The sequence below is a fragment of the Octopus sinensis genome, linkage group LG19 (assembly GCF_006345805.1).
Source record: "Octopus sinensis linkage group LG19, ASM634580v1, whole genome shotgun sequence".
NCBI lineage: Eukaryota > Metazoa > Mollusca > Cephalopoda > Octopoda > Octopodidae > Octopus > Octopus sinensis.
In genome coordinates, this window is record NC_043015.1 from 40,316,727 (window position 1) to 40,336,726 (window position 20,000).

The following is a 20,000-nucleotide window of genomic DNA, read 5'->3' on the forward strand; positions in this document are numbered from 1 at the left end:
GAACCAAAATATCAGAATATGAAGCAAAATGGTTAAGGCTTCATTTTTCCCATTTTTATTTGAATTATGATTGATGACTGATGCCTAAATCACTTATTGCCGAGAAAGTAGGGAGTTTCAAAGATTTTGATTTTGACAACATTTTGCAGCTGATTCTTGTATTATTGGCAGTCATTAAGGCTCAGTGCTTTTATGATAATAATAATAATGAAATTATTGTATACAGTGCTCAGGTGCACCACAACTTGTCGAAAGTGTGTATTAAGCATATGCAGTAATGTACAAATGTCTGGAAAGCAAACAATGTATGAGTCATATACATGCTTGCGTGTTTATGGAGGGGAGAAAATCAGGTGTAGTGTTGGCGAATCTCAGGAAGCATGGCAGTTTTGAAGGATGCAGTGCTCCGACAACTAACAACTGATGCTAGCAGTCTGTTCCATGCTTCAGCAACTCTTAGCGTGAAAAAATGTTTCCGAAAGTCATGGGAACTGTGCTGCTTTCTGACCTTGTAAACATGTCCACGGGTGTTAGACAGATGGAGTTTGAAAAGGTGCTCAGAGTTATTGTTGGTAAGATGTTTAATAATTTTATGGGTGTCTGCCAAGTCAGCTGCCAGACGTCGGAGTTTCAATGTATCCATGCCCAAGGAAGTAAGGCATTCAGAATATGGCAAATGCACATCGCTGAACGGCTTCCAAACGATTAATATCCTGGACAAGATAGGGGTTCCAGACCGGTGATGCAAATTCCAGGTGAGGTCGCACCATAGCTATATAAAGCCGCAGATAGATAGCCGGAGAGCGACTCACAAAGGACTTGTTCTTTTGAGTTCAATGTCTCTGCATGGCACCTTACTCAAATGTCTTCTACCATAGCCTCAGGACCACCAAAGCCTTGAGAGAATTATTTGTCAGGGGGAAACCGTAATACGAAGCCTGCACTGTAGGGGTTCATAGAACATACCAACCAGTTCGGTACCACCACTTGGCCCTTGGGTATCTTTAGTGTTTTAAAGCATTGAGAACAATTATTTAGTCTGTTCTTTCCTCCAATCTTGGAGATTCTGGAAACGTTTTTGGTTGAGAAAAAAATAAATCCCAAAAGACGAAAACAAAGTTGGTAAAATTTCCACTTTTTTCCTATTTTTATTTTCCTAAAAAGTGGAAATTTTACCGGTGAGTGTGTTACATTATAAGGCACAAAAAGAAAATGACTCTCCCCAAACACAACAAAATATGCTTCAACACACGAACTCACATAAAGAATCTTGCAAACCAAATCCAAAAACGAAATGAAATTGGTATGTCATGAGTTATTCCCCTTGGTAAGTAAATTGTAGCCTAGTAATTACCTCCCTTACTTTATGCAGCTTTCCAACTATCCTCAGTTTTTATTTGTTCGACGCACTAATCACACTCGCCATATAATTGCAATGAATATTATTCTTGTTGTGGTTGTTATTGTTTCTTTATCGATCAAATAGTATCGATGATTTCTGATTTAGATAAAAGAAAAATCACACCACATTAGTGACCGGTATATATCTTATTTTAACAACCCTCAAAAGCTGTGTCTCCAATATAAATAGTAATAATAATAATGATCCTGTCTACTGTAGGCACAGGGCCTGAAATTTGTGGGGAGGGGCTAAGTCGATAACATCAAACCCGGTATATGACTGGTACTTATTTTATCGATCCCGAAACGATGAAAGGCAAAGTCGACCTCGGCGGAATTTGAACTCAGAACGTAACGGCAGACGAAATACGCCTACGCATTTCGCCCAGCGTGCTAACGTTTCTGCCAGCTTGCTGCCTTAATAATAATAATAATAATAGTAATAATAATAATAATAACAATAATAAAAATAATAATAATAATAATAATAATAATGGTTTCAAATTTTGGCACAAGGCCAGCAATTTTTGGAGAAGGAGACAAGTCGATTACATCATCCCTAATATGCAGCTGGTACTTATTTCATCAATCCGGGAAAGATGAAAGGCAAAATCATTCTCAGTAGCATCTGGACTCAGAACGTAAAGACAGACATTCCGTTAACTCACCACCTTAATCATAATAATGATCATTATAATAATAATGATTATATAATAATTATAATAATGTGGAGGCGCAATGGCCCAGTGGTTAGGGCAGCGGACTCGCGGTCGTAGGATCGCGGTTTCGATTCCCAGACCGGGCGTTGTGAGTGTTTATTGAACAAAAACACCTAAAAAGCCCCACGAGGCTCCGGCAGGGGGTGGTGGTGATCCCTGCTGTACTCTTTCACCAAAACTTTCTCTCACTCTTACTTCCTGCTTCTGTTGTACCTGTATTTCAAAGGGCCGGCCTTGTCACTCTCTGTGTCACGCTGAATATCCCCGAGAACTACGTTAAGGGTACACGTGTCTGTGGAGTGCTCAGCCACTTACACGTTAATTTCACGAGCAGGCTGTTCCGTTGATTCGGATCAACCGGAACCCTCGTTGTCGGAACCGACAGAGTGGTTCCAATAATGATCACGTGATAATAATAATACTCCAGGTGTGATTCCTAATCTACACAAGCCCCAGAGGCAGCCACCAAAATAGAAAAATATGTCATTGATGTTGTTGTTGTTACTGCTGTTGTCTTCAAACATTGTCGTTTCCATTGGTCCAGGTTGTCACCATCCAAGAAGAACCATTCATTAATAAGAGACCGATTCCTAAAGGGGAAGCCTGTGACTCAGAGGAGGTCTTTTGCCCACATACTGACAAATCAACAGGTGAGGAACCCAGTGAAGCCCCTGTCTGTGTGTGTGTATGTGTGTGTGTGTGTATGTGTGTGTATGTGTGTGTGTATGTGTGTGTGTGTGTGTGTGTGTGTGTGTGTATGTGTGTGTGTGTATGTGTGTGTGTGTGTGTGTGATAGAGCAACTTTTCGTAATCCCTGGTTGATGGCATTTTAGCCCGTGGTCGACTCAAAGGAGGATAAAATGGCAGTGCCTTAGCGGCTGTTTGTGCTTCAAATCCTTCTTGGGTTTTCTGTCTTTTACTGTCTCTCTTGGCACCAATTCTTTTTTTTCATTTTGTGTCTCCTTTTCATCATCAACATCATCATCATCGTCATCGTCGTTTAACATCCGCTTTCCATGCTAGCATGGGTTGGACAAAAGAGTGACGTGCCGTGGCCAGGATTTGAACCTATATGTAGACATGAAAAATATGACTCTCTGTGTGTGTATGTGTGGCTCTCTCTCTCTCTCTCTCTCCTTCCTACATGTGGAGCATCCTTACATGTTAAGATTATTGGATATTTAGTGTATGTGAAGATATGTGGCCTAATCGTTAGAGTACAACGATTAATAATAATAATAATAATCATAAGGCCATGGGTTCAATTCTTGAACTGGATGTCACATTGAGTCCTTGAGCATGGCACTTCATTTTCACATTTCTTCCAGTCTGCTCAGCTGAAATGAGTATCCTTCCCACTGCTCATGCATCTCTCTCTCTCTCTCTCTCTCTCTCTCTCTCTCTCTCTCTCTCTCTCTCTTCTCTCTCTCTCCTGCCCTGATGCCACACTCTGGATGTTCTGTTGAGTGGGGGGTGGGAGTGAAGGAGGAGGATTGAAAGGATGCTCTATGTCTGCTACTAATTATAAAATCACAAAATCATCGTACATTCTATTCTGCCATCAACCACAACAGACTCACTTGCTACTGATACCTGCAGTTTTTGTTTTTTATATCTAATGCCTCCTCTCTCCTTCTGCACGGAGAATGCATACATGGTTAGGTCTCCCTCTCTCTCTCTCTCTCTCTCTCCTATTATGAACACACATGTGGAACATCTTCATTCCCTTCCAGACCCCCCACATGTCTCTCCTTCCCTTCCATAAGGTCAGTGTGTGCATGTAGTGTGATCCCGTTTTCTTCATTTCGTTTATGTCTCTCCTTCCAAGCCATGACCATGCAACACTATTGTTGTTTATTCTTTTCTTGCAGGTAACCTCACAGACTACTGCTGTAAAGGTTATTGCATAGATTTACTGAAGAACCTTTCAACCCGGGTCAACTTCACATTCGAATTACACTTAAGTTCAGAAAATACTTATGGATCTTTTGAAAGAGTAGGTTCACAGTTTCTTTTCATCTTCTATCCACAATCACACACACACACGCACACCTGACAAGGGTTGATCTGAGGGGCAAAGAGGTGGTGAGGGTGGGAATGTATTTTGGCAAACGCACGGCAATTAGAACATTCTTATTTACAAAATCTGTCTGTGGAGGCACGTGGCTTAGTGGTTAGGGTGTCAGAATCATGATCGTAAGATTGTGGTTTCGATTCCTGGACCAGGCAACACGTTGTGTTCTTGAGCAAAACACTTCATTTCACATTGCACCAGTCCACTCAGCTGGCAACAATAAGTAAACATTGCACAGACAGGTGTCCCGTCCAGGTGGGGAATTTATAAGTCATGTAAAAGGGAAACCGGCCCTTATGAGTCTGGCATGACTTTATTTTTACTAATCTGTCTGTTTATCTCTGCTCTCTCTCTGGTTCAATCCCACTGCCTGGTACCTTGGGAAAATGTCTTATGGTAAAAGAAAACTGGCACTCCATTGCTTACGACAACGAGGGTTCCATTTTTGTCAGCTGAGTGGACTGGTACTACGTGAAATAAAGTGTCTTGCTCAAGGACACACGGTGCCGCCGAGAATCGAACTCACGACCCTACGATCGCGAGCCGAATACCCTAACCCCTAAGCCACGCGGCTTCACATCTCTTATAGTATAGCCCCAGGAATATTTTAGTAAAAGTTTCTGTTGTGAAATTCCCTCTCGTCTGAGTGACAACGAGTTGTTTCCCTTGGATCTACATTCTCTTAGAAAATTTCCCACTCTCAAGAAATAATCTAAGAACAATCCTTTCTACTGGGAGCACTAGGCCTCGAATTAAGACCCAGTACTTAATTTATCGATCTCAAAGGGATGAAAGGCAAAGTTGACCTTGGTGGAATTTGAACTCAGAACGTAGCAACAGGCAAAATACTTCTATGCAATTCGTCCAGCGTGCTAATGATTCTGCCAGCTCGCCGCCAAATACCTAAGAATAACGTAAGGACTTAGTGAGGGAGGGGGTCTCCACACGGTCTTCCCAAATGCTAGAAATAGCTCCCAAATCTCCCTCAAACTGCACTTTTCCAGCTTAATAAAAGAAGGATACATTAGAAAATGTAGCCTTTGGTATATTGCATCTGAATAAAAGACACGGTGGTCATGGCTGGAGGGCGTTTGGCATGGGATTAAACAACAACAATAATAAAACAATAGAAGTACTGAACCGTTACCAGTCATCACACATTAGTCATTAAACATAAGTCATGTGACACAGTATCTAGTGTTAGATGTAAAGCCTTAGAGATCAAGTAGAGCTGTGTGGTTAAACAGTTTGCTTCCCAACCACATGGTTCCAGGTTCAATTCCACTGCGTGGCACCCTGAGCCAGTGTCTTCTACTGTAGTCTTGAACTGAGCCATGTGAGTACGTGTATGGGTTTTTTGGGGGGTGGGGTTGTCTGTTTTGACCTCCTGTGATTGTTGGAAATGGATGTCATTCATTTCTGAACTTCTGCAAAAAAAAAACATATCAGGCCATGGAGAATAAATCTTCATTTGCTTGGAAACAGGTGAGGGTTGACAACAGGAAGGGCATCCAGCTGTAGAAAATCTGCCTTCATAAATTCTGTTCAACTCATGACAGCATGGCAAAGTGAATACTTAAAAGATTATGACGATTATATATATATAAATATATATAGTGGAGGCACAATGGCCCAGTGGTTAGGGCAGTGGACTCGCAGTCGTAGGGTCACGGTTTCGATTCCCAGATCGGGCGTTGTGAGTGTTTATTGAGCAAAAACACCTAAAGCTCCACGAAGCTCCAGCAGGGGGTGGTGGTGATCCCTGCTGTACTCTTTCGCCACAACTTTCTTCTGTTGGCCTGCTCGCTTAGCCAGCGGGGTGGCGTCATTTGAAGGCTAAAACAATGCGAAGCGCATTGTGACCAGCGATGTGTAGCAACATCTGATAGCCTGGTGTGTCACGTGACGTCTATATATATATATAGGTGCAGGAGTGGCTGTGTGGTAAGTAGTTTGCTTACCAACCACATGGTTCCGGGTTCAATCCCACTGCATGGCACCAGGGTAAGTATCTTCTACTATAGCCTCGGGCCGACCAGAGCCTTCTGAGTGGATTTGGTAGACGGAAACTGAAAGAAGCCCATCATATCATGTCAAACATCATGAATTAACCACCAGACATCAAGCATCTGTCATCAAACAGCAAAAATAATGTGAATGATTATTAGTCATAAGTCATCAGATATCAAATGTTAGTCATTAAGCATCAATCATAAGACACTCTACACCAAGCATTCATACACAATATTACACACCAGATATCAAACAGTGGAGACTTTAAACCACACAATACAAAATAAACATCAAACATCAATGAACAGTCATCAGCCATTAGTCATTAGACATCAAACATCAGTCATTAGTCACCAAAGAATAAACCTCAAATTTCTGATGTGATAAAAACTGTGAATATATTCTGCATAACGAGGTGACGAGCTGGCAGAATCGTTAGCACACGGGGCAAAACGCTTAACAGCTTTTGGTCTGTCTTTATGTTCTGAGTTCAAATTCTATCGAGGTCGACTTTGTCTTTTATCCTTTCGGGGTCAATAAAATAAGTACCAGTTATGTACTGGGGTCGATGTAATCGACTTACCTCTTCCCCAGAAATCGCTGGCCATGTGCCGAAATAAGAAATCCATATGTTCAACATCAGCCTGGTGTTGGTGATGGGGAATAGTAAATGGTGGTGGTGGTAGCGCTAGTGGTAGATGTGCAAGTGGGGACGGTAGTTGTGTTATTATTATTGCTACTGTTATTGTTATTCCTGCTGTTGTTTGTCCTATTTCTACCGTTCACGCAATGTTTACCATTCCCATCGACCCCACCCCACCCCCACTCCGCCTCACCCACTGCCACCACCACCACCACAGCCATCTCCATCCCCCCACACACCCTGATAAATGATACAGGAGGGACAATTCCAGGAGACATCTGATGACGTTCTCTAACATATTGCATCATTTATTTTCTCTTTAACCAATTCCTTGACATTCATCTCAGATTCCAACTCGTCGGGGGGACCCCCTCACAGTTCTAACAGCCCCTAACTGCGTCATGTGGTTCTTTTACCCCCTTTATTCTCGTCACAGCACTTCTTCTCCTCCTTCTCCTCCTCCTCCCTTCTCTTACTCTCCCCTCTGTTTCCCCCTCTCCCTCCCTCTTTCTCTCTGTATTTACTTTACCAAAATCAGAGCAATGCTTACTTGCTTGCTTAGAAAATATCCCAGTTCATTTCTGCTCAGTCTCCGCCCTCATAGAATCGGGTTTCAAAAGAAATGAGAGCCAAAAAAAAAAAAGAACCATGTGTGACATGAGAAAGTCACATGAAAAAAAGACAAAAGCATTGCCAAAATGAATGACTTGGAGGGGGAAAGAAAAAAAAGAAAAAAACAACCCCAAAAACGACAGCCCCCAACTGGGCCTTTTCTTACTCAAAGCATTGTTACTATTATTAAGGGGGTTGCCTGGCTGTGGTATCCCATTCTATCGCTGTCTAATATATAGGTGTCTAATATATACAATATTCACCAGATTTATTATAACAGGTCCTTATATTGAAATAAGTCCACAAATTGCGTAGAAGGCATGGAAGAAAGGGCTGAGTGATGTATTTAGTTCAGGGTTTCCCAAAGGATGGGCCCTTTAAAAAAAATTATAGGGTTTTGAAAGATAAAAATCTTCATTGTCATCATCATCGTTTTAACGTCCATTTTTCCATGTTTGCATGGGTTTGACTGAATTCATTAAGGCAACTTTTTTGTGGTCGGATGCCCTTCCTGTCACCAACCCTCGCCTATTTCTGAGCCAGGCAAGATTTTCCCATGGCCAAACATGTTTTTTTTATGAAAAGACAGGAAACAAAGGACACCGCTTGTATGACAGTGATACTTGTTTACAACTTACCATTGATGCCAAAGCAAGGAGACACACACACGTGTGTGTGTGTATGTGTTTATACATATGTATCATATTTATATATATATATATATACATGTGCGTGTGTATTTATATGTATATTTAGATAGATAGATAGATAGACAGACAGACACGCGCACACACACACACACACACACGTGCATATACACACATGAATCCATGCACGCACACACACGCAATGGGCTTCTTTCAGTTTCCATCAATCAAATCCACTCACAAAGCTTTGGTCAGTCCAGGGTTTGACCAAAGTTGGCCTGAAGGTAAACAACAGGAAGAAGACATTAGAAAATGTAGTCCTAGGTACACTCTGGCTGAATAAAACACAGAATGATCACTACTAGACCGCCTTTGATCATAGGGCTTCTGGGTTAGATTAGGACTGACCTGGGGCTAAATAATAGCTATATCTGTATTTGTGTATGAACATATGTATATACATATATATACATACATATATATACATATATATATATATATAATTATATATATATATTATATATATATATATATATATATACATACATATATATATATATATATATATAATATATATATATATATATATATATATATATGTATATTTATAGTTGTGTGTTGTAAGCTTGTTTCCTCACAATGCCACATGTCTCTGCTAAAGAATATGGCATTATATTTTCATTATATATGTTTTGTGTGTGTGTGTGACTGCATTTCTAGTTATATATGTTAATCTAATCTCCAAGTTTGACCTCCTTTTCTCTGTTTTTCTGCTAAAATTACTTCAGGAATTTGAAACTTTACACTTTAGAAACAAAAGTTTAAAATTATTATTGTTGTTGTTGTTGTTGATGTCGTTGTTATTCCCCGTTTTGTAAAAAAAAATTTCAGAAACTCCACCCTAAATTATACGCCGTGCTTTAATCTAAGCACCATACGTACACGGTTTATGCACAATGCATGCTGCACATAATCTGCGCACCTAGAACCTGCATCCATTCCTTTGTCTACAAACCATTGTTGCTGACTTTGTCAATTATTGACAAATTCAAGAAATAACCACAAAATTTCTCTCTCTGCTGTTGCAAAACATAACCACAGGCACTGGGTTTGTTGTTACATAACAACAATGCTTTAGGGCGGCGAGCTGGCAGAGTCGTTAGCACACCGGACGAAATGCTTAGTGGTATTTCGCCCGTCACTAAGTTCTGAGTTCAAATTCTGCCGAGGTCAACTTTGCCTTTCATCTTTTCAGGGTTGATAAATTGAGTACCAGTAAAACACTGGGGTCGATGTAATCGACTTATCCCCTCCCCACAAATTTCAGGCCTTGTGCCTTTAGCAGAAAGGATTACAACAATGCTTTTGGTAGGACAACATAGAAAGGCAGACAGACTGACAGGCCAGCTGACAGACGAACAGACAGACAGACAGACAGGCAGGCAAGCAGGCAGACAGTATTCTTTTCTGCTCTAGGCACAAGGCCCGAAATTTTGGGGGAGGGGGCCAGTTAATTAGATCGATCCCCAGCATGCAATTGGTACATAATTTATTGACCCTGTAAAGATGAAAGGCAAAGTCAACCTTGGCTGAATTTGAACTCAGAACATAGCGGCAGACGGAATACCTATTTCTTTACTACCCACATGGGACTAAACACAGAGAGGACAAACAAGGACAGACAAAGGGATTAAGTCGATTACAGTGCGTAACTGGTACTTATTTAATCGACCCCGAAAGGATGAAAGGCGAAGTCGAACTCGGCAGAATTTGAACTCCGAACGTAGCGGCAGACGAAATACCGCTAAGCATTTCACTCAGCATGCTAATGTTCCTGCCAGCTCACCACCTCAGGTAGACAGTATTGGGAGTTCTTCAATGCACCTCTAACACAAGACCATTTTGATGCCAACCATTTCTCTTTGACAGACAATCTAGGCTGCTTCAAACCATCTTAACTCTTTAGTATTTAAACTGGTCATATCCTGTTCAAACTAACCAGATCTGACCTCTCACACCTACCCTACAATGTCAGTCTAAAAATAAACAATCACATCACTGAAATCTCAAAGCAGGTTATGCAGGATTGATCGAAAACAATGTGAGGTTATGCAGGATTGATGGGTGTGCTGTCCTGGATGTGTGTGTGTGTGTGTGTTTACCATTTTAAAACAAAGGACTGGGTTATGTTATTTTCCATCAAAAAATGAACTTAACCATTCAATAGGTAGAGATCAATAAATCAATACCAAACTGGCATTGTTCTGATTGACTGAAATCCCTCGATGCTGATGCTCCAGCATGGTCACGTTTCAATTACCGAAACCATAGAATAATCATACATTGCACTTCTGGTTGTTCTATGGCATTTGTTCTTGTTGTCACTGTTGTTGTCATTACAGATGGTGCTGCCCCCTCAATATATTACCTGAGTGTCTTTGATTTTTCTTATTTTCAGAGAAATGGTTCCTCCGATAAGAAGTGGAATGGTATGATAGGGGAGCTGGTGTCTGGAGAAGCAGACATGATCATGGCACCCCTCACTATTAACCCAGAGAGAGCTCAACACATAGATTTTTCAAAGCCTTTCAAATATCAAGGCCTCACCATTCTAGTAAAAAAGGTAAGAGAACCGTTTGTCTGAGAGAGAGAGAACTGTTTCCTGGTAGTCTAAATAGGGAGTCATATATCTGTTAGATCTTATAAATTAGGGATCATATTATACCTGCTAGATCTATTAAAGTCGGATAACTATTGGACCTTATACATATAGGGGCTGTATTATACCTGACAGACCTTACATATTGTGTTCATTTCATTCCTGTCAGATATCATTTACAGGGGTTATTTTATACTTAGGGGTTACATACATAGGGGTCACATCATATCTCCAGATCTACTGAAGTCATATATCTTATAAACTTCATACCTTGACCAAATTACCTGGCCACTGTCAGGTAAATCGGTACCTGACCAAATTACCTGATTGCCAATCTAGTGTGAAGTTTTGACAAGGAATTGAGCCCTGATCCTTTAAAGTAGAATTTATATTTAATGTAGTTGTGATACCTGACGGGCGGCATGTGAAAGGCACCATCCGAACGTGGTCGATGGCAGTGCCGCCTTGACTGGCTTCCATGCAGGTGGCATGTAAAATGCACCAACCGATCATGGCCATTGCCAGCCTCCCCTGGCACCTGTGCTGGTGGCATGTAAAAAGCACCATCTGAACATGGCTGATGCCAGCGCCGCCTTGACTGGCTTCTGTGCCGGTGGCACGTAAAAAGCACCAACCGATCGAAGCCGTTGCCAGCCTCCCCTGGCATGTAAAAAGCACCCACTACACTCACGGAGTGGTTGGCATTAGGAAGGGCATCCAGCTGTAGAAACTCTGCCAGATCAAACTGGAGCCTGGTGCAGCGTCCTGGCTTCCCAGACCCCGGTCAAACTGTCCATCCCATGCTAGCATGGAAAATGGACGTTAAACGATGATGATGATGATGATGATGATGATGATGCCAATGTTAGTGTTCTCATGTTCCTCAATCAGTGCAATGAGACCATCATTCATCTTGAAGGATGACTGATGACTTATGCGGTGACATTGTTTAACATGAATAAAGAGTTATGTACGGTCAACCCTACTTTCTTGTCCATGACCACCTTCAGTCCAGTGGCAAGACCAGGTTAAGATGACCGGGGATGGAAACTGTTGACCAAGATGTCTTACTAGCCTCATCCTGCTCTTTGCACTCCCCAATGCATTGCTGCAGCTTATCCCCTGCCCCCATTGAGACGTGAAGAGCTCTTCAACGGAGTCAACCGGATCCAGTGTTCACAATTAGAGTTAGAACCAGTATTAAGGAAGGATAGGAAAATATTAGATTTATAATCCTTAAAATTCACTTCATTATTGCCCATGGGTATATGGTGTAGTGGTTAAGAGCGCGGGCTACTAACCCCAAGATTCCGAGTTCGATTCCAGGCAGTGGCCTGAATAATAATAATAGTAATAATAACATCAAAAAATACCTTAGGAATGAGAACCCAGGTTCGAAATTTCCCCAAGACACCTGAAGAAGGCTGGAGGGTATACCAGCCGAAACGTTGTGTTAACAACAAACAAGATTAAGAGAAATACCCGTCAAATGTAAATAATGTAGACAATTCCTCATCTCTTAAATACAGAACTAAACTCTGTCGTTATTAAGTTGGTGTCTGGAACTTAGACTAAAGCGAAATTTTGATGGAAAGTTTTAAGTTAGATCACTTTAACCCTTCTGAAGAAATACATTGCCTTTTGTTGCAATTAATTTTTGAAATAATGAAGAATTTAGTAAAAGAAGTCTGTCATTATTAAGCTGGTGGAACATAAATTAACATAAATTAGCATAAATTAACATGAAGTTTTGATATAAAGTTTTAATTTAGATTACATCAAAACAGGAAGTTTGTGACATAGAAGCGGGACCAGCTTCAGGCTGGTTGGTGGAGAGGCATGGAAATCAAAACCCCTCGATTCTTCCTTTGGTCTATGAATTTGACACTTCACGCTTCAGTGATTAATTCTTTCTTTTTTCGTTGCTGAAGGAAGAAAAAAAAGAAAACACCAACAAGAACAGGAGAGAGAAAATTCTTATCGTGAATTCTTGTAAATGGAAAAACTACCCTCGGAAACCTAAAAGTTGTGTGTCTGTGTGGTGTAAGGGTGAGGTAGGAGGTTACATCCCTTCACTCGAGGGTGAAGTCATCCAGAAAATTTCCTCCTCTTCCCACCACCAACCACCACCTCCTCCTCCTCTCTAGTTTTTCTGTGAGAAACTCATGAAGATTGGAAAAAACTTTGTAGGAGAAGTTTTTGTTTTTGTTGTTGTTTATGTAAAAAACAGCTTCCCTTGCATTTCACTGGGTCAAGGCTGCAGTTGGTGGTGGACTCCCAGCACTCCCAACCCAAGGGTACACAACATTGGCGGGGTGGCGGGTTTGAGAATCTGGAAATATTTTTTTTGCAGGATGGGACTTTAAGGAGTGGTTTAAGGGTACTTACTCTCATGTGAAAGAAAGAGAGAAGGATGTAGTTGTTATTGTTTAACGCAGGGTCAACTTGTATCGAATGACATTCCATCCTGTGACCATTCCATCATATTTGGTTTCCTAGACACAGTGTACCTCGGACTATATTATGTAATGTGTTTCAGGATGTTTGTTTTTGGTTTTTTTTTGTTTTCTAAAGATAGTAGGGTGTGATTTGAGAGAAAGTTGGCTGCTATTTCTAGCTGGTGGAGTGGCCATATTGAGAAGGGGAAGGGGTATGGGTGTTTGTGTGAGAGAAAGGGAGAATGAGTGGTAGTATGATGATACAAGGAGGGATGGAAAGAGCATGAGTAGGAGTATAAAAAGGATGGAAGGGAGGAGGAAACACGGATGAGATTCTGTGTGTGTGTGTGTAAGGGTTGTTAACTTTGATTTTGAACCCATGAAAATTGGAAAAGGAGGAGGAAAAACTAAGGTACAGTGTGTGAGAGGAGGTGATAGGAAGAGGAAGTAAACAAGTGGGAGGAGGAGGGGGAGGAGATGCAGGAAGGATATTGAAGTTGGGTGGGGGGAGGGTAAGAAAAAGGATGATGGTGAAAGGGAAGAGGGGAAGTAATTAAAAATTGGTCAAACCCCCCACCCCACCCCAAATATCCTCCGTTAAGATATCGCAAAGGATATCACATAATATCACTTTATGATATTTCTTGCCAACATCCCATATGTTCTTCGCAATCATAACTTCCTGTTTCACTACCATGTGGCATCTCACATGAGCACATTATCACTGCTCCATGTCTTTGCAGTCATGTGGCACCACACCTCATCCACACAGTCCCTGCTCTGTCTGACCATCACATGACATTGCACAACACAAGCTCACTGCTCTGTGTTTCACCACCATGTAGCATCAAACACCAACACAAGATCACAAACATGTAGGGGGTGGATAGCATGGGTGCAGAGTACAGTAAACTGGATCATGCCTCTACATGGCTGGTATGGATTTTATTGCCCCAGGAGGCAGTACTGTAGCATGGGCAGAGCCAGAGCCATAGGGGTGGTTGCCCTTGAGTACAAAATTCTTAAGAGTACAAGAATTTCAAAAGATAGATAAAGTAGTAATAATAAATAAATAAAAAAACAGTGGAGCCTTGCCACAGAACTTGTCTTGACCAGGAGAATGACCATTCACACTAGACTGTTTCTAGGAAGAATGGAAATGAAAGTTACTTTCGGCAGGATTGAAACTACGAACACAAGAAGACAGCATTATATACTTCCTGGTATTGAGTCCATCACTTTACCATTGTCGCAAGACTCGAAACTAAGTTATCTGATTATGAATTTTACGTCATGGCTGAGTTAAGGCCCCAGTCAGCAGCCGGACTTTACTTGACAGATCGTTCTAGATCCTTCTGGAAGGTGGTGAGCTGGCAGAATCGTTAGCACGATGTACAAAAGGCTTAGTGGTATTTTGTCTGCTGCTATGTTCTGAGTTCAAATTCTGCTGATGCTGACTTTGCCTTTCATCCTTTCGGGGTCTATGAAATAAGTACCAGTGAAATACTGGGGTCGGTATAATCGACTAGTCCTCTCCCCCCCAAAAATTTCAGGCCTTGTGCCTTTAGTAGAAAGGATTCTAGATCCTTCTGGAATGTCTTGTTTCAGAGTTTATAAATCGGCTCATTTTGAGCGCCAACTTTGCAGAGTGTTTTTAGATGAATGAGCGAAAAGACATTTCCTCTCATACGGACCATATTTTTGCAGGAACCTGCTCTTCATTCGCTTCCTGTTATTAAACAGTCGTTCTTATGTTTATTACTTGACCTTATGGACAATGGTTAACATTTTTGCAGACATTCCACTATAGTTTTACGACATGAGGCCCAGCATGATGTCTTTCCCTGTCTTGGCAAGCTTAAGTAAAGAACTTTTTGTAATCAACCATCTAGGAATTCTACAGAATTATTGTTTCAATTGTGTTGACTTGTTGTTGAAAGGTTCTAATTCCTGACCAACCCGAAAATGACTTGTGCAGTGAAGTAAAAGTTATCATGCTACATGGTAGTGAAACAGGAAGTTATGATTGTGAAGAACATGTCGGATGTTGCCAAGAAATATCATAAAGTGATATTGTGTGATATCCTTTGTGATATCTTAATGGAGGATTTTTTTTTGGTGGTGGTGGTGGGGGTCATCAATTTTTAATTACTTCCCCTCTTCCCTTTCATTATCACCCTTTTTCTTACCCTCCCCCACCCAACTTCAATAACGACCACATGATGTTGCTACATTATTTACATGCAGCCTCACCTCCAGATACCATTTCTGACACCATCTTTGCTAAATTGAGATGTCACGTTCCGGTGTCATATCGAGGTGTCACATTAACATGCCACACTAGGGGCTACACAATGTGGAGACACACTGCAGTGCCACTCTGAGATACCACATTAATCCTTTCGTTACCAACCCGACTGAAACCGGCTCTGGCTCTGTAGTACAAATGTCTTGTTTCCATAAGTTTTGAATTAAAATCTTCCACCAAACCTTAGTCACAATTTATGTTCCTAACACTAGCTGAATGACAACTAAGTTATTTTACTAAATTATTTTGTTATATTTAAAATTAATTGAAAGAAATACAGAACATCTCAAAATAAATACAGTAACGAAAGGGTTAATACCACAACAAACTACTAGAGATAATTTATCACATGATAATAGGGGCTAGTTTATCAGTCAGTTGGTCAGTTGGTTCAGAAACAGTGGCCGTCAATCAGTTTTTACATATAGACCTCTTTGATTGCTATTTCGCTCGAGTGGACCCTTATAGTCATTTGAGGTTTAAAAACTCATCTATTAATTAAATATTATTACGAATTGTTTAACCCTTTCGTTACTAACCCAGCTGACTCTGTAGTACAAATGTTTTGTTTTCATAAGTTTTGAATTAAAATCTTCCACCAAACCTTAGTCACAATTTATGTTTGTAACACTAGCTGAATGACAACTAAGTTATTTTACTAAATTCTTTGTTATATTTAAAGTAATTGAAAGAAACACAGAGCATCTCAAAATAAATAGAGTAACAAAAGGGTTAAGGCGTCACATTGTTGTGCCATACTGAAATCTCACCCTGTGGTGCCTCGATGCCGATTCCAGTCTGTTTTTTGGTTACATTTTTGCTTCTTTCGTTTCTTTTTCAGACAAGAAAAGACTCGAGTTTGGCGTCATTCCTGCAACCATTTCAAGACACGTTATGGATCTTAGTAGGATTGTCGGTGCATGTTGTGGCACTGGTTCTTTATCTCCTAGACAGGTTCAGCCCATTTGGCCGATTCAAACTGGCCAAAAGTGATGACACGGAGGAAGATGCTTTGAATCTGTCCAGTGCCATGTGGTTCGCTTGGGGTGTTTTACTCAACAGTGGAATTGGAGAAGGTAACAACAGCAGCAGCAGCTGATGGTTTTTTTTTATTATCATTCATTGATGCTGTCATCAATATTATTATTCTTGCCATTGTTATCACCATTCTTCTCACTATCATCATCATCATCATCATTGTTATCTTTAATGTTATCATCATCCATTTGTTTATCAACATTGATATTTGTATTGCCATCAATCACCATCATCATCATCACCATCGTCATCATCACTATCATCATCACCATCATCATCATCACATCATCATCATCATCATCATTGTTATCTTTAATGTTATCATCATCCATTTGTTTATCAACATTGATATTTGTATTGCCATCAATCACCATCATCATCACCATCATCATCATAACCACTATCACCATTATCATCTTCATCATCATCATCATCATCATCATCATCATCATCACCATCATCATCATTATCATCTTCATCATCATCATCATCATCATCACCATCATCATCACCACCACCATCATCGTCATTATCATCTTCATCATAATCATCATCATCACCATCATCATCATCATCATCACCATCGTCATCATCACTATCATCATCACCATCATCACCATCGTCATCATCATCATCATCATCACATCATCATCATCATCATCACCATCATTATTATTATTGTCTTCTTCATCCTCATCCTTATCACCATTGCCGTTGTCGCCTTCCTCCTTGATCCCTGCCATCATCAACATCACCATCATCATCATCACCATCATCAATATTATTGTTGTCGTCTCACCCTGATATTCAATAAACTCCTTCTCTGACCAAGGCACTCACTTGGTGGTTGCCTCACCTGCTAGAAATAATACCCACATCTCCCTCAAAATCACACCCTGCTGTCCAGAATGTCTTTGTAGTTAAGGAATTCCCTTTCCAATTCTGAAGTATTAAGTTCATTTCCATTGCATGGCACAAGATACAACAGGGTTCAAGAATCAAACTTACAACCTCACAATTGTAAGCTTCACACTCTAACCACTGAGCCATGCACCTTCACTTGTATATATATATATATATTCGATTTTCGATCAAAATCGAAATCGATCAACATCAATGGAAATTGCAGCTGTGATACCAGTGCCGGTGGTACGTAAGAAAACCATCTGAACGTGGCCATTGCCAGCGTCGCCTATACTGGCCTTGTGCCGGTGGCATGTAAAAAGCACCATCCGATCCTGGTCATTGCCAGCCTCGCCTGGCCCCCATGCTGGTGACACGTAAAAAGCACCATCCAATCGTGGCTGTTTGCCAGCCTCGTCTGGCACCTCGTGCCCACTACACTCACGGAGTGGTTGGCGTTAGGAAGGGTATCCAGCCGTAGAAACATTGCCAGATCAGACTGGGCCTGGTGCAGCCTTCTGGCTTCCCACACCCCAGTTGCACCGTCCAACCCATGCTAGCATGGAAAGTGGACATTAAACGATGATGATGATAATATATATAAGAGATAATGGTGTCATTGAGACCCAAAGGTGTCAGGTAATGCTGAATAAGTGCTATAGACAGACCATAGTTAAGTTCCAGATTCAGTAATATTGCGAATAAAGGGTTCAACGTTGGTTCTATGTCAGCGTGTGTATATAAGAATTTTTTGCGTAATAAGATAAACAACCAAGGCTGTGTAGATATTAGAGCATTTATAGATAGAAGGTCTTACAGCTGTTTCTAGGATATTAATTGATAATATCCCTTCATCAGAGACGGTGTGAGAGGATAGTTAAGTCAAGTCATAATTAAATCATCTAAACTAATTATTAATTAATATCCTAGAAACAGCTGTAAGACCTTCTATCTATAAATGCTCTAACATCTATACAGCCTTGGTTTTTTATCTTATTACACAAAAAATTCTCATATATATATATACACACACACACACAACTATACATATATATGTGTGTGTCTGTGTATCTATATATGTATAGATAGATAGATGGACAGATAGATGGATGGTTAGATAGACAGACAGACTGATAGATATAACACACATATAAATACATATATATGAGTGTGTGTATAAAGAATTTTTTTTTTACCCTAAAACAATTTTGCTACAATTATAGCCCCAAGAGAGAACATGTGGTTCTAACAAATAAAGAATTGTGATTCTGACCTAGTTGGGTTTCACCAACTTCGGTAGCATCAGAACCACACATGTTCTTTTAATCATGATGTTCATTCTTTAGTCAATATCCCAAATATATCATGTGGTCTTGGAATGCATTTTTGCCAATTAGTGTGAAAGTAAAATTAATACAGCAGATCAGATAATTTCTATTAAATTCTGACTGTCAAACACAAATTTGCTTTTGTAGAAGGATATATATATATATGATATGTAATTATTTTTTAATCAAAGCCGAAGGAGACTTCAAGTCCAAAGAGGATTCTATGCCAGTTAAAAATAACTTTGGAACAAAATATTTTTAGTCTACAGATTTAATATTTTAGCCAAAAACTCTCCAAATTAATGAAAGCATATACATACATACACACATACATACATACAAGCATACATACATACATATATACATAATACATGCATGCATACATACATACATACATACATACATACGTCCAAAATACATACATACATTCATGCATGCATACATACATACATACATACAAGCATACATACATACATATATGCATACATGCATGCATACATACATACATACATACACACATACATATATACATACATATATACATACATACATACATACATATATACACACACATACATACACATACATACATACATACATACATACATAAATGCATACATATGTACATACATACATACATCCATCCATCATCATCGTCATCGTTTAATACCCACCTTCCATGCTGGCATGGATTGGACAGTTTGACTGGAGCTGGTCAGGCAGAAGGCTACACCAGGCTTCTGTGTTCATTTTGGTATGGTTTTTACGGCTAGATGCCCTTCCCAACATCAACCACCCCATATAGCCATGGGTTGGACCACACCATTCCCAGCTGACACAATGGTGTGGTCTAACCCATGCCGGCATGGAAAGCCAACATTAAATGATGATGATGATGATATATATATATATATATATATATATACACACACACACACATACATATACACCTGTGAAGGCGCATGGCTTAGTGGTTTGTATAGATAGCTTTGGTTGACCCATCGTCAACCCAGGGCAATAACAGAAGACACTTGCACAAAATCCCACACAGTGGGACTGAACCTGAAACTCTGTGGTTACAAACCAAACCTCTTAACCACACAGCTACAACTACACCTGTTAAATGTCTCCATTGTTTTTTCCTTCAAATCTTCTCCCTTTTTTATCGTATTTTCCTCTTTTCACCTCAGGTACACCCCGCAGTTTTAGTGCCCGTG

The 20,000-nt window shown here is 40.3% G+C and overlaps 1 protein-coding gene across 2 annotated transcripts in view; it reads left to right on the plus strand.

Moving 5' to 3' along the window:
• Nucleotides 1–20,000, plus strand: part of LOC115222119 (glutamate receptor ionotropic, NMDA 1-like) — a 98,649-nt gene that overhangs the window by 32,960 nt on the left and 45,689 nt on the right. For both annotated transcript variants that reach the window (XM_029792248.2, XM_029792249.2), the window contains exons 9-13: nt 2,665–2,770; nt 3,992–4,116; nt 10,568–10,732; nt 16,356–16,590; nt 19,974–20,000. The exon at nt 19,974–20,000 is cut by the window's right edge and continues 122 nt beyond it. In XM_029792248.2, the coding sequence (XP_029648108.1) occupies nt 2,665–2,770; nt 3,992–4,116; nt 10,568–10,732; nt 16,356–16,590; nt 19,974–20,000 (658 nt within the window). The remainder of the gene's footprint in view (nt 1–2,664; nt 2,771–3,991; nt 4,117–10,567; nt 10,733–16,355; nt 16,591–19,973) is intronic.